The 15,266-nt window shown below is 51.8% G+C and overlaps 1 protein-coding gene across 1 annotated transcript; it reads left to right on the forward strand.

Moving 5' to 3' along the window:
- On the forward strand, positions 1-9,513 carry LOC134425877 (uncharacterized). Its single transcript, XM_063170895.1, has 9 exons — positions 1-61; positions 957-1,070; positions 2,009-3,805; positions 4,398-4,497; positions 5,100-5,248; positions 5,416-5,528; positions 6,038-6,127; positions 7,115-7,237; positions 7,817-9,513. Exons 1-9 carry the CDS (start codon positions 1-3, stop codon positions 7,997-7,999), a joined length of 2,730 nt encoding a protein of 909 aa, XP_063026965.1. The 3' UTR covers positions 8,000-9,513.
- The last annotated feature ends 5,753 nt before the right edge of the window (positions 9,514-15,266 follow it).

Genomic DNA, 15,266 nt, shown 5'->3' on the forward strand with positions numbered 1-15,266 from the left:
ATGGGCGACAGCGGGGCTGAGTCACTGCATTCCTGCATCGGGCTCCTGGGCATTTCCGCAGGTAGGGACCGCTCCTGGCATCCTGGCACGGGACACGGGCTCGGGACGAGCTTTCCGGGACACCCTCCTTTTCCGAGGGGGCTCAGGAGGCTGTTTATCCGCAGACTTCTCTGCCTGGGGTGAGCTTTTCTATCCAGAGATCCCTGCGCCTGCTTTGGCGGCCAACAAAATATTTGTGTTGGCTTCCAAGGGCTGGCCTGAAGTTTTGTACTTGTTCCACGCTGGGAGGGAAGCAAATCCAAACTTTTTTATAGTCACTGTAGTAAATCATCTCGGTTTGGATGCAGTTTCCTCCCCTTTCCTTTTCCAGCCCTTCTCCCCACAGCTCTGTTTTCTGAGTTCACTCTCTTTCACTTGCTCCTCCTTTGTGTTCCATCTTCCTGGATTTTTTCAACTGGTTTTCCATCAGTACAAGGCTGGAGGGATCTGCTGCAGGGTGTGTTGTCTGTCTGCTTCTTGTATAACTGGAATAATGGATTTTTACCTTTATCTGGCAACAGGGGAGCACTTTCAGACTCTTTCATACATTCCCAGGATGGTTTGGGTTGGAAGGGACCTTAAAGATGATCTTGTTCCATCCCCTGCCATGGAACACCTTCCCCTGCACCCAGCTGCTCCAAGCCCCAATATCCAACCTGACCTTGATGGGATGGAGCATCCACAACCTCTCTGGGCAACCTCAAGTGACTAATTCCAAACTTTTTCAAACCAGGCACACAGGAAGAAGTGAGCCCTTGGGCACAAACCGAGCCACACTCCCCCAGCCCTTTAGACTTTCCTATTTGCAGATCTTTCACTGTTATTTTCTCTCTCTTCCCTGTTCTGTTTGCCCTGATTTTCCCCTGACTTTTGAGCCAGGTTTACAAGCTCAGTGTGTTTCTCCCCACGTCCCACAGGCTCTCTCCTGCTGGCCGTGCATTTCTACAGCTCCGCACGAGCGGCGCCGCTGATCCCCAGCACGGCTCTGGGGGTCCTGCTGCTCCTTGTGTCGGCTCTCCTGGCCTATGCAGGTAAGATCTGGAGCTGGCCAGCCCCAAACCTCCTTCCCACAGCTGTGCACATCCAGCTCTGCTCTGCCCACAGGATACAAACCATGGCAGCCTCGCTGGGCCACTCATCCCTCCTCCCAGAGGAGTGTGCTGTCTAGAGCAGCTGTGGCTGCCCCTGGATCCCTGGAAGTGCCCAAGGCCAGGTTGGATGAGGCTTGGAGGACCTGGGATAGTGGAAGGTGTCCCTGCCCATGGGATGAGCTTTGAGGTCTCTCCCAACTCAAACCATTCCATGGCTCTGTGTCAGCACAGCAAATTTTCCCTCTATAGGCGAGAGAAGAAATCAATGTTTGTTTTAAACAAATGCTCTACCAGGATCTCAGAGTTTTAACACACAGAATACACATTTATCTCCCAGGCTTTCTGAGAGCACTTTCAGCAGGCATGGATTGAAATGTCCATGGGTAAGTGCCAAAAGACAGTGACTGTACTTATCTGAGAGAAGAAAATCACTGCCTAGGACAAAACTCACACTTTCTAGAATGAATGTTGAATCATTTATTCTCTGTAACTCATAGCAACATGAAATCACAGAATCATCAAATCACGGAATTGTTCAGGTTGGAAAAGACCTTCAAGACTTTCAAATACAACCATCAACTAGCACCACCACCAAGCCATGTCCTCAGGTGCCACATCCCTGTGTCTTTCAACACTTCCAGGGATGGGGACTCCACCACTGCCCTGGGCAGCTGTGCCAGGGCTGGACAACTTTTTCCATCAGAAATTTTCCCTGATCCTCAATCTAAACCTCCCCTGGCACAACTTGAGGCCATTTCCTCTTGTTCCCTGGGAGAAGTGCCTGACCCCTTGCTACAAACTCCTTCCAGGCAGTTGAAGAGAGGGGTAAGAGTGGGATAAGAGTGGCCTCCTTTTCTTCAGGATAAATCCATCATCAGGCAGGACCTGGGTTGATCCTTGCCCCATAGTGATCCTGCTCCTTGCTTTTCCTAAGCCCTGCTTCCCACACGCTGTCCAAAACCACTGCCGTGTCTCTGTTTGTTCCGCAGGGATCCGGAGGAGCCTCGGGAGCGCCTCGCTGCTGGTGGCGCTGTGCCTGACCCTGTCAGCCCTCTGGAGTGGCTATGGGGTGATCCTCATCCTGGCAGGGCAGGGAGCGCTGCCCGGCCCGGGCGATGCCCGCGATGCCCTGGTGCCAGGCCTGGCCGCTTTCACCCTGGCCCTGCTGCTGCTGGCCGTGGTGGGCTTCCTCTGCGGGGAGCCCCTGCTGGGCCTGGTGGCCGCCGCCGTGTCCCTGGCCAGCGCCCATGAGGTGGCCCTGCACTGCAGCTCCTCGCTCGGGCCCTCGGCCGTGGCCTGCGCTCACCTCAGCGTCTGCTTGCTCGGGGGCTACTTTGCCCTGGGGAGGATCCTGCGCCTCCTGACCAAAGGGAGCCTTGCCCTCCCTGGCACGGAGCTCACCGAGAAGAAGGCCCAGGAGCAGGGCCGGGGCAGCGCTGGCGGCACCAACCCCTTCACAGCCCCTGGGCTGCTGCTGAACATGCTGTCAGCCAGTGTCTTCTGCTGCAGGCTCCTGGGCGTCACCCACAGGCTCTTCCTGGGCCACGTGCCCTGGCTGTGGGCAGCTGGCACCTTCCAGATTGGCATCTGTGTGCTGTCCTACCGTGCAATGGACGCGCTCATGGCCACGGCCTTTGGCTTCACTTCCATCCTCAAGTTCGCTGCAGGTTACTGCCTCCTGTACCCTGCCTGGCAGCCAGAGGAGCCATCTCTCCCAACCCCATTCCTGGTGGTTTTCTCCATTCTTTTTGCTGTCTTGGCTCTTTTTCTCTCCCTTCAGAGCCCTGTGGATGGCCTGTACTTGCTGGTTTTTGTCGCCTACTGCATTGCCTTGGCTTGCAGCCCCAGGGGTTTTTTTGCAGGTGGCCCCCAAGGCGTGGCCGTGGCCATTTTTGTGTCCTCGGCCTTGGTGGCTCTGATTCACCTGTACAATGTGAGGGCCAGGGCCAAGATCCCAACAGGGAAGGGGGCTGTGAAGGCCCTCCTTGCTCGCAGCAGCCTCCTGAAGCTCCGGGAGGGTCCAGACCTCCACGCTCCCTACCTGGGCTATTCCAAGTATGCCGATGCAGAGGTCCTTACCTATGCCTGCAGTGTCCTGGCTTCTTTTGCTCTAACAGCCTCAGGAGACCCTCAGGCTCCTCTTGCCACCGTGGTCATTCCATGGCTGGTGGTAGCTGGTGGGATCCTGAAGCTCCTGGGTGGCTCAGTGGCCTTTGCCCGGGGTAAAACCCTGGAGAGCAGTGCCTTCATCCTCTATTCTGTCATGTGGATCATCTGGGGCCTGACAAGGTACAGTGGCCTCTGTGGCACTGCCAGAAGCTTCCACGCAGCTGTGGGCATCATTTCCTTCATGCTATTCAACAGCTTCATTGTCTTCTGCTCGCTCTTCTTAAACACGGCCTGGTTCTTCTACTCCCTCACGTTCATGCTCATCGCTGTCAGCTTCCTGCTGGATGCCATCCATGCTCTTCCCACTGGATACGACATTGCTGCCACCCTTATCTTTGGGCTGGTCAGCTTTTACTGCTTCCTGGCTGCCCTGGCCAGCAGCACCTTTGAGGGCTGCTGCTTGCCCATGGGGAGGCCCATGGTGCAGCTCAGTGGTGTCGGGGCAGGAACAAGCAAGTGCCTTCACCTGCCTGCCAGGAAAGCTTCCTCAGTCAAGAGAATTGCAGGTAAGGGGAAAATAGAGGGCAAGATGCAGGGATGGAGGGGAAATTCTGGGAGGTTTTTGTAGCAGAACACTCCTAAAAGAACATTATCCCAATCAGAGAATCACAGAATGGTTTGAGTGGGAAAGGACCTTAAAGCCCATCTTGTTCCATGGGCAGGGACACCTTCTACTAGACCAGGTTGCTCCAAGCCCCATCTAACCTGGCCTTGCTGTGGAAACCTGGATGATGTGGGGATGTTTTGGTGAAATGGGCCAAGTTACAGGAGTCACGAGCTGAGTAGAGCAGCGTGTCTCCTGCTGTGTCTCCTGCATCATTTCCCTGTGTCCTCATCTGCTCTGAGACCCAGCAATGCTCCAGGCTGGGGCTACCACCCAAAGCTTTGCACAGAGAGAGCAGAGCCAATGCTTGGTCCTTGCTCTCTCCACTCTGGCCCAGAACCTCCCTAAATGCCAGATATCCCCTTAGGAAAATGCACTGCCAGAGCTGGGAGGAGGAGAGGAGAGGAGAGGAGCACATTGTGTGACAGTTCTGCCATGGGAATTACACCCCTCCCCTGTCACTCAAGGCTGGTGCCCTGTTCCTGTGCCCACAGATATCCTGAGGAACGGTGGCACCTGTGGCATCCCCACGGACACCGTGTACGTGCTGGTGGCCGCCTGCAGCCGGCCTGACGCCGTGGAGAGAGCTCACAGGTGAGTCCTGGCACCTGGGCTGGCCTCAGGAACCTGCCAGAAGCCAGAGCTGCTCTGAGTGCTGGCTGCAGCACCCACTGAGAGCAAGACAGCTCAGCCTCGGTGGGAACAGCAAGGGGGGGAGAAGATCCAGGTGAGGAAAGGAGGGAATTGAGCTGTGGATGTGTTCTGGGACACTGAAGGCTGATGGAGCTGGGTAACTTGGACACCACAAGAAACCCAAACCACTTCTGGCAAATGGGGCATGGGGTTATTGTTCTTACTTGGAGGTACGTGTTGTCACAAAAAAAACCCTCTTGTGTAAACTGGAGCCCCTCATATGGGTGGGGTTTCCTCAGAATTTGGGCTGTTGGGACCTCTACCCATCAGTACACAAGAAGTTAAAGCCTTGATTTGGAAGTAGACATTCCTGACTGGGAGTAGCTATTAAAGTTCCTTTCCATCCACTCCGTGGTTGAACAGTCCTACTTCTACTCCAGACTGGTGACCTGGGGCAGAGCCTGCACGTCTTCTCTTAGCTCTAGACCTCTCCAGCAGTTTCCTTTCCTTGAATTTAAATCCTCATCTCACTTCCAGCCTCACCTTTTCTTCCCTCCTTCCAGGTCCAAGCGCCAGGCTCAGGATCGCCCCATGTCCCTCTGGATTTCCAGCCTGAAGCAGCTGGAACCTGCCAGGCACTTGTTCACTCCCCTCCTCTGGGACTTCATGGAGGCTGCCTGGCCATCTCCCATTAGCTTGGTCATTCCCAGAGGTGAGGAAATGCTGGTAATTCCAGGCTCTCTGGAGAGCTTTGGCTTTGAAATTCCCAAAACGGTGAAGCCCTGCAACACCACATGTTCCATAGGGATATTCCCATTACAACCACCATGTTTGGGCTGATGTAAACCTCTAAGTGCTGAGTGACTCTGCTTGGTGCAGGTGAATGGGTGGATTTCCTGGGAATGAAGGACTCTGCCAAGTACGTTGGAACCCCTCAGAGTGTGGCCATCCGCATTCCCGACTGCTCTGTCACCACACACCTCATCGACCTGGTGAGTCCCAGCACCTCAGCCCCGTGACCTGAGCCCTTCTCTGAGGGGGGCTGGGGCCTGCAGGCAGCTGGGAGGGATCTTATGGCAGCAAAGAGGGGAAAAGGAGCAACCACCAGGTCAGGAAATCAGGAGAATGCCCTTAGACACAGCTTAATTTCCAATATAGAACACTGTTGGAAGCAGGGACTTCTCTGAGGCCAGAATAACTTCAGAAGGTGCAGAAGGTGGCCACAGGAGCTGTGATACCCTGAGTGTTCCAGGTGTAGGCAAGTGCTATTGCTGGAAAGCAAGATGTCATTTCATGGCCATCATCACTAAACCCAAATTTCTCAGTGCTAGTCACTCAAACGCAGTTTGGTGGGACTGTGGTTGCCTGCAAAAAAGGTGCCTCACCTGGGTGAGCCACACTGAGCTCTCTTCAGAGTCACAGATGGAGTTCAGAGCTTGAGTCACCTCTTTTATTCCCAAAGTCCTGCTCAGAGCTTTGACCCCTGTTTTTCCATCACCAGGTTGGTCCCATTGTGGTCACATCAGCCAACCCAACGGGAGAGGCTGACACGACCCACCACAACCAAGTGTATGCCAAGCTGGGAGATAAGGTAACCAAGAGATGGGGATGGAAAAGTGAAACCACTTCGTTTCCAGAAGGCAAATCAATAGAAGGGATCAGGAATCTGGGAAAGGCTCTAACTCAAAAAATCTCATGGATGCTCCTCCTGCTGGTGTCAAAGAGAAATTAGATTTTAAAGCACAGGTGTTGGTGTGAAACCAAAACTCTTCTGCTTTACACAGTGTAGTTATGGCTTGGCAACGTGAGTGGGTTCATATTCCAACACGGGATGATGGGAGCAATAAAAAATTCATTATTGCTTACAAGCAAGCAAATCCTGGTGCCTGGATGTGCCAGGGCTCCAGCTGGCATTGGGCTGTGGGAGCTCAGGGATTCCCATCTAAGGCTGGTCTAAAACTGGTGCCAAGCTCCAAAATATTGCTGGCTGTTAGAGCTCTCATGGAAGTGCCATGGTCATGGCCTTTCATTGTTTCGGTGGGAGATCAGGAAAGGTTCTTGCCCCAGAGGGTGCTGGCACTGCCCTGAGGCTGCCAGAGCTCCAGGAGCCTTTGGAAGGGTGGAATTGTTGGGGTTTGTCCTGTGCAGGGCCAGGGGTTGGGTTGATGGTGCCTGTGGATCCTTCCAACTCTGGATTATTCCATGATTCTAAGATTGCACTGCTGAATTCTGGGGGTTTTACATTTTGTGTCATCGTGACAGCTTTAAACAAGACGTGGTGCACATCTACCACCTCTAACTCCTCAAAAATCAAAACTTCATACACATTCTCTTTGTGGATGGGACTTCTCCAGAGCTCGTTGGCTGCTGTAAACCTGTCTGTGCTGTGCTGCTGACCTGCACCCCACAGAGCTCTCCCTGTCCTTGCTTTGAGGTTCATTCCCTCCAAATCTAACACTGGTGTCACTGCAGCAGGGCAGGAAGGAGCAGCATTGCCTTTGATGGGAATTATTTACTGTTGGGAGGGAAAACTCTCCCTTGCCAAGGGGAATTTGGTGAGAAAATCTGCTGGTTTTAGGTGGATGCAGTTCTTTGTGCTGGGCCTTCTCCAGAGAACATTGCCTCCACCGTGGTGGACTGCACCAAGATCGACAGTGGGAACATCGGATTCTTCCGAGTCGGCATCATCCCCAAGTCTCAGGTGAAATTCAGCCGGGTTTCATTTCCATTCCATTTCTCCATTCAATGAGTTTCAGCCTGGGGCTTCCTCATTCAGTAAGGAGACCAAGAACTCTGTGATAGCACGAGTAGTTATCCCAGGCTGGTGTGAGGGACAAGAGCAGAGCTCCATGCTTCTGTCCTGATCCTGCTCTGGATCCACTGGAGCACCTCTGTGGAGCTGGGGAATAGGCAAGGTGGGGCTGATTCATCCATGGAAAGGGCTCTGAAATCCAAGATCACAGACCTCTATGGGGCAGGCTCTCCAAGTCCACCCATCCAAGAGACCTCTGAGTGCAAAAATGATTTGTGTCATACCAAAACCAAGCCAGATGCTTGAAAGAGAAGATCTTGTGGGAGGTGTCCTTGCCCAGGGGGAGAAGATCTTGTGGGAAGTGTCCTTGCCCAAGGGGAGAAGATGTTGTGGAAGGTGTCCTTGCCCCGTTAAGGGTCACTTCCAACCTGTTATTTTATGTTTTTTTGATTATTTCAGCAGCTGGAGAAGAAATCACTGCTCTCCCCTAATTCCTGACCTACTCCCTACTCTGTCTACTCATTCCAGGTGCTGCAGATCCTGGAGCAGGTGCAGAAGAAACACCTGGTGGTCCCTAGCAGTGGCCCTTGCCCCACGAAAGGCTGGGAGGAGCTCCAGAGTCGTGGCCATGCTGTGCCCAACGGGGTGGGCAGAGCTGCCTTGGTGGAGCCGGACCCTGATCCCGATCCCGAGCACCACACCCGCTTCTGACTGCCACAGCTCCGTGCTCAGTGGGACACCAGCTGCTGGAAGATGCCATTTTGGCCAAACTGGGCAATGGGAGAGGCTCCCCAGCTGCAGGGGTGCCTCATCCATCTTCCTATGGACCCTGCTCAAATATCCCAGTGCGGTGCTGCGTGGCACAGCCCAGGCACCCAGCAGGAACACCTTCCCTTGGGGACACTGCCAGCTTTCCCTGGAGATCAGCCACGGCCAAAGCAAGCTTTCCTTTGGTGACAGCTGGCCCAGAGTGACAGAGCTTCATCCCTGACACTGGGAGGGAATTCCGTGGATTTGGGGCATGGAGTGAGGCCAAGCGGTGCAGAATTACCTGGTGGGGGAAAAACACTGCATGAAACTTGAATCACACAGAATCCTTTGGGTGGGAAAAGACCTCTCCAGTCCTTGAGTCCAGCCACCCCCCAGCACTGCCAGTGCCCCCCTGACCCCAAGTGCCACTCCTCGTGGGGAAGGAGGAGGGGAGATGCGTCCAGGTGCTTTGCTGGTGGATCCAATGGGCTTGGCAGAGTCTGGGCTGGGAGCTGGGGGTGTCTCCTGCTGTGTCCTCTCCACAAGGGAGGTCACCGTGTTTGACCCCTCTTGGGAGGTCTTTCCTCTGTTGGGAGAACCCAAACACTCCAAAGAAATGCCCTGACCTGAGGTGCCATTTCTGTATTTCACACTCCGTGTCAGGGTGGAATTCCCATCTGGATGACTCCAATATTATATATTTAAAGGTGCTGGAGCTTTAGGGAAGAGCCTCCCTTCCCGTGCTAGGAATTTCAGGAGGGCAATCTCCATGTTTGAGAATGCCAGGAGCTGGTCTCTTGCCTTACAGCCCAACTCTTCCCATCTCATGGCACGTTTCCTCCAGAGGGCAAATTCCATAGGATCAGAGGAAGGAATTCCAGCCACTCCAGGCAGTCATCTGTCTTCTCCAGCTTCTCTACAAGTTCCTGAAATACAGGGAAGGAGTTGGAGATGGCTCACCCATGACCTTACTGGCATCACTGGGACAGGGTGGGCTGCTCCTGGAGGGCAGCAGTGGGAGGATGTGGAGTTTTTAGGAAGGACAGGCAGTGTGGAGTGGTGGCTGCTGAGCAGGAGGAGTTGGGAAGGAGTCTCAAACCTTCGTGAGGAGTTTTCCTTGGCAAACACTGCAGTTATGGTTTGTTCCATCTCCAAAAACTGCTGGTCTTATTCTTACCTGACTCAGGTGCAAGGTGCTGATCAAACCCCAGCTGAAACCAATCCATTGATCATTGATTTCACCTGAAGCTGTGCTGGAATTTGAGGATTAAAGTGGTGCAGAGGAGACCAACCTCAATGAACTCTGGCAAAATGGGGTCTCCTCAACTTGTCCTCACAGAGCTGGCTCTCTTCCTGCAGAGTAAATTCCAGAGAATTAAGTGTGTTCAATAATTTTGCTGATCTACTTCCTGTATCTCCTTGGAGTTTATTAAAACTGGTTTTTAGAAAGCAATAAAATATTTTCAATTAACTGATCTCACATAGGGCTGTGCAATCATTAAAAAAACTTGTGGGGCAATGGGTTATGGATGTTGATGTTCCTGGCCATGCAGGATCCGAGCAGGATGTCAGGAGGAATTCAAATTGTGACACTTCCAGGGTGGGGAGAAGGAGGGAGGGAGAAGATAACTCCTCCCAGCAGCTCCTGGTACCAGCTCAAAAATGCCAAGGCTGAATTTCACCCCTTGATCACTAGAAAAACACCATAAACACCAAAATACGAGGGAATGTGATAAGGAGTGGAAATCTGAAGAGGTGCTGAGGCATCATAAAGCCTTTTGGTTAGGGAAAGCTGCCCTGGTTTAAATATACTGGAGGTGCTGCTGTCCTGTGCTGCAAATAATGATTTTTTTAGTGTGGCACAAATTAAAAGTGGTTCAAGAAACTGTGTTCTTCACTTGATGCTTCGTCTGGATCCATTTTTCCTCTTTGTCTCCATATTTTATTTTTTTTTTTGTTTTTATTCACAGAAAATGTTAGTTTCAGTCTCGAGACACTGTGGGAAGCATTTCTCACTTTGCTGAAGTGAGACAAGGAGAGGTTTCATTTCAGGCATGATCTTACCCCACCCACAGCTCTCCTGTGTACCAGCAAACCAGAAAGGAACAGCTTAGGGAAACGGGGATTTAAATGGGATCTTTCACTTAAATCAAGGCAAAAAACATATTTCTACTATTTCCACAGTTTCCCAGCATTTAAGGGGAAGCAAAACATTTTTGAAGAGGAGAGATGAAAAAAGTTGCTGTTTTAAGTGACAAATCCAGTCAGAAAGGGCTGAGATAAACATTTGAATATTGGGATACATGTGCTGAAAAATCACAGATCAGATCTATTTTGGGCTATCAACAGGAGTATTTTCATCAGTGAAACTGGAGGTCATGATCAAAGAAGGTTGTCCAGGCTCCTCAAGGGAGAGCCTCACGGAGTCCTCCTGTCCTGCTCAAGGGGAAAGAACTGCTCCCATGTTCTGGACAAGAGGGACAGGAGGGGGTGTGAGGTCCTCAGACCTCCACCACAGGAGGAGGAAAACCAGAAGAGGCTCCTCTGAAACCAATTTTGGTTGCATTGTCAATGTCTCGGAGATCTTTAGGCCTGAAAGGTCACCCTGGGAGACAAAACAACCTCATGAATGGGGCTCTTTGTGAACCAGCCAACTCTGCAATCCCACTGGGGCTGGAAACAGCCCGGGAAGAAGGGCTGTCCCACCTTCCTTCTGCCCTTTGTGGAGTCTAGACATCCGTGTCAATGGAAAAAAGCTTAAATAAGGATGTAAAAGAAGTGTATTTTCCAGTGGCAGGAAAAAGCCAGCTCACCCTTCGAGAATAGAGCGGTGCCGTGGGGACAGGAACTGACTCAGTGCCACGGCCAGGACGTGCCGTGGGGTGGGTGCGCCCTGCTCGGGGTGGGCAGAGCTCCTCCGAGGGGAAGGGCGGCCTCCCAACCACGGCTGGGGCCACACCAGCCCGGCAGAACCCTTGGGACACGGGCAGGGATGTCCCTTGGCCACTTACAACCTGCAGGAACTGGGAGCTCGGGGGGATGGGAACGTCAGATGATGTTGGAGATGATCTTGGAGATCTTCTCCATCCTTATCGGTTCTATGGTTTTGTGACTCTTCTCTTGTGTTCCCAAACAATCATAGAATTAACCCCAGAACTAACCCCCCAGAAAGACCAAACAAACATACAAACCATGATGATAAATCATCAACCAATCACCCACCAAATTTTACGTTCTTGTAGCTTATAAAAAGCATGACACTGAAGACGTCAAGATGGCTGCCACACACACCCAAGGACAATAGACTTAGTCCTAACCTTACTGTTAGTTTTTGCTAGGTATACCTGAAGAGTCAAAGTCTGCCTGTGCCGTGGGATGGGGTGTGGGGTTGAGGAAAAGCTTGGTTGGGTCATCTTCAGTCCAAGCCAAGCCCCGTGATCTTGGCAGGGTTGAGGGCACAGCTTCTGCGAACATGGCCTGCAGTGGGTTCTTGTCACGTTCACCTCGTTGCATTCTTCCTGCTGCTTCTCCCTTTCCCAGCAGCAGCCCAGGGTTATTCCTGCAAAATCACCAGATAATCAGCTCTGTCAACAACAGAGAAACACCAGGGTTCAAAATCCTGGGGCAGGTTTTCAGCCAGGATTTACCACCTGAGAGGGGCTAAGCTGTGGTGCCCAGCTAAGCACCCTGGTCTGGGGCCATCCTGGGGTCCCCACATTCCTGCCAGAGGGAATGCTGGATTTAGAGATGGCTGGGTGACAGCAACGGGGCCCTGAACCAAAGCAAAACTTAGCTGTTAAATCCCAGAATCCCAGACTGTCTGAGGCTCAAAGCTCATCTCATTCCGCCCCCTGCCATGGCAGGGACACTTTCCCCTGTCCCACGTTCCTCCAAGCCCCAGTGTCCAACCTGGCCCTGGACCCTTTGTCCTTTGCTGTGCATCTCCCTCGCTGTGACTCTTGGTGCTCCTGGAGCTACCTGCTATGGAACAGCAGAGAGAACATATCTGCCTAGGGAACAGATGGATTATGTACAAAATCTTGCAGGAAAAACCAGCTTTCTGGAAATCCAGTTTTTGAGACTTAACAACAATTAATGGGATTAATTAAACCCAGCTGTGACTCCATCATGTTCTTCCTCTGATTTGAAGATTTCCATCCCCTCTTTCTGCAGGCACTGCCAGCTGGGGCTGAGGGGGGAGAGGGTCTGTGGGAGCTGCATCCCTGGGCAGACCCTGGTGGGTTTATGGGATCACTGGATTCCCCTGCTCCATTCCCACGGGTGCTACCCCTCTCTCTCTCCTTCCCAACCCTACCATCTCTCCAGGCCCTTGCAAAACCAACTGAGTCTTACTGGAAGCACAGGATTCTCTTGTGGGAATTAGAAATGGCAAAAGAAGTGAGGAATGAGGAAGGGATAAGGAAGGAGCAGACATGGAAGCTCACTGCTGTTTTGGAAGTGAAAAAAGAAACCGAGACCAGGTGGTTGGACTGATGCTCCCAGTGCCAGCAGATCCAGGGGATAACAGAGCAGTCAGGGCAGGAGGTTGTGTGGGGCTGGATGGGGAGGTCTGCCCTGAACGTCCAGTTCAGCAGCTCCAATAAATACCTTGAGTGAAAATCTCCTGTTAAAAGGTCAACATTGTCAGTTCTTGTGAGAACTTTTCATTCCTTCCTGGAAAACACACAGAGATCTCACTCATGTTGTTATCTTGTTCTAGATAGCAAAACCCAGGAATTTCAGCAAATTCTTCTGCTCTGGCCACAAGATGGATGTCAGGTTTGGGACAGTTGTCCCAAGAGAGAGATTCATGTGTCCCAGCAGCTGTGGAACAGTCACTGAGGTCCCTCCAAGGCCCAGGCACCTCTGAGGAGCCTCATGTTCTCACATCCTGCTGCAGAAGAAGATTTGCCCCACCCAGCAGGAAGTAATGTGAGCCTTCTGTGAGGTGTTTTTGTTCCTTTTGTGAGGAGTTTCAGTAAATGCCCAGCCACAAATGCCTTCCCTGACACAGCACCAATTCCTGAAGTGCTACAGCACCTTCCTCCTTTGCTCTCTCGTGCATCTCTGCTGGTTTACACCACACAGCTGCTGTCTTATCTGCTGAATCAACCTGGATTCAGGTGATCATTCCCACTGCTGTGGGCTCCAGCATGACTCCGTGAAAACTCCCAAAGGACCAGGATATGTCCTGGTTTCCTTTAGGAGTTCCTTAGAATCCAGAGGGTGGGTGGGTATCAGCAGCACTGACCCTGCCCCAACCACCCTCACCTTATCTCCTCAAAATTCCCAAATGTCCCCAAACCACCTCTGGCATCCTGTGCCTGCGGCCTTCCCAAGGTCGCTGTTGTCCCACACTGGGTTATCAGATCCTACATGACCCAAGGGGTCCCACAGACCCCTCTCCCCCTCCTTCCCAACCCTACCATCGCTCCAGGCCCTCCTTCCCTTGCAAAACCAACCTAGTCCTAATTGGAAGCACAGGAATCTCTTGAGGGAATTAGAAATGGCAAAAGAAGTGAGGAATGAGGAAGGGATAAGGAAGGAGCAGACATGGAAGCTCACTGCTGTTTTGGAAGTGAAGAAGAAACCAAGTCCAGGTGGTTGGACTGATGGTTACCAACCCCAACAAGTCCATGGCTCCATGGCTGCTGGGATGTGGGGCACTGTGACCGTGCTCAGAGGGGTTCTTGGATGAGGGAAGAGACGAGGATCTGACTCCATGTTTCAGAAGACTGATTTATTATTTTATTACATATATTACATTAAAACTATACTAAAAGAATAGAAGAAAAGGTTTCATCAGAAGGTTAGCTAAGAATAGAATAGGAAAGAATGATAACAAAGGTTTGTGGCTCAGCTCTCTGTCCATGCCAGCTGACTGTGATTGGCCATTAATTAGAAACAACCTCATGAGATCAATCACAGATGCACCTGTTGCATTCCACAGCAGCAGATAACCATTGGTTACATTTTGTTCCTGAGGCCTCCCAGCTTCTCAGGAGGAAAAATCCTAAGGAAAAGATTTTCCATAAAAGATGTCTGAGACAGGGTACAGGCTCCTTGGCCACAGGAACAGCTGAGCTGGGCTTTCCACAGACCTTCAATGGTGATCCTGTTCTCCAGCTCACTTCCAAGGTCTCGCTCAAAGACCTGAGTTGTGAATCAATGGAAGGTGGAGGCCTTGTCCAGATCTCTTCATTGCTAAACCTTAACATGGAACAGCAGCTCTGGGGGTTCATATCTGAGCAGCTTGGCCCAGTGGAGCTGTCCCTGCCCATGAGAGCTCAATGAGATGGGCTTTAAGGTGCCTCCCAACCCAAACCAGTCTGGAGTTTTGGGTTTACTGAAATGGGTTTTGCACAGCAGTGGGTGAATCCTTTGAAGTTGCCTTGTCTGTGGTGCTACAGATTCTGGAGATTTTTGAAGTTTCTGGGCACGCTTTGCCCTGAACAATTCCTCCTGTCTGTTGAGGAAGTGAGTCCCACCAGATCCGTGGTGGAAGGATGGGAGTTGGTTGTGTACCTGTCTTCACAGGTTGTTTTTTCTTCCTACTCTGCATGAAATTACGTTTAAATGGATAAAATGCAAATTCACAGAGGTGTGACCTAACTACCACCAGGAAGATGCATTTTCCTGCCTCATAAAATTATCTGACAAATAGAGTTCTTTGATCAATCAGTGAAAAAGGCCCAAGAAGAAGGAAGGAGACAGGTATGGGCAGGGCAGAACTGAAACCAGCCCACAACAGCCTTGATGTGGGGCAGCTCCGGGAAGGGCGTCCCCAATTCCTGGCCTAGGAGGGACTTCCTTATTTTTAGAGTAAACCATGAGTTGGTAAAAGCTGCCCTAAGAGAGTCCAGTCACGAGGATGAGCTGGTTCTCTGTGCTGAGACAGAGATGGAAATCCAGTTCTCCGGGAAGCTGAGCTAGCCAAATCCTGCTTTCCTGAGAAAGGAGCCCCCTCCGAGGCACGGGGGTGCCCAAATGTGCTGCCACCCCCAGGCATTGGTGCCTTGGTCCCAGAACAGGCCTGGCCGTGGTCACTCCTCAATATTCCCTTCACAATCTCCTGGAGCACACATGGAATGTCCTGCACCACTACTGGCATGGGTGCGATTTAATTCCTTGACAATGTGAACACTCGGTTTTGTACCAGCACTTTCCACCAGTGTTTCTTTCATAAAAGAATTTATAAAATGATGCCCTGCTACCGAAAGCCTCCTCT

This window comes from Melospiza melodia, chromosome 16, assembly GCF_035770615.1.
Source record: "Melospiza melodia melodia isolate bMelMel2 chromosome 16, bMelMel2.pri, whole genome shotgun sequence".
NCBI classification, from domain to species: Eukaryota; Metazoa; Chordata; class Aves; order Passeriformes; family Passerellidae; genus Melospiza; species Melospiza melodia.

Excerpts from the sequence above, each read along its gene's own strand:
- LOC134425877 (XM_063170895.1), top strand. The coding sequence starts at position 1 with ATGGGCGACAGCGGGGCTGAGTCACTGCATTCCTGCATCGGGCTCCTG. Across the intron at positions 5,249-5,415 it reads TAGCTTGGTCATTCCCAGAG|GTGAATGGGTGGATTTCCTG; the intron begins GTGAGGAAATGC and ends TGCTTGGTGCAG. Across the intron at positions 5,529-6,037 it reads CCACACACCTCATCGACCTG|GTTGGTCCCATTGTGGTCAC; the intron begins GTGAGTCCCAGC and ends TTCCATCACCAG.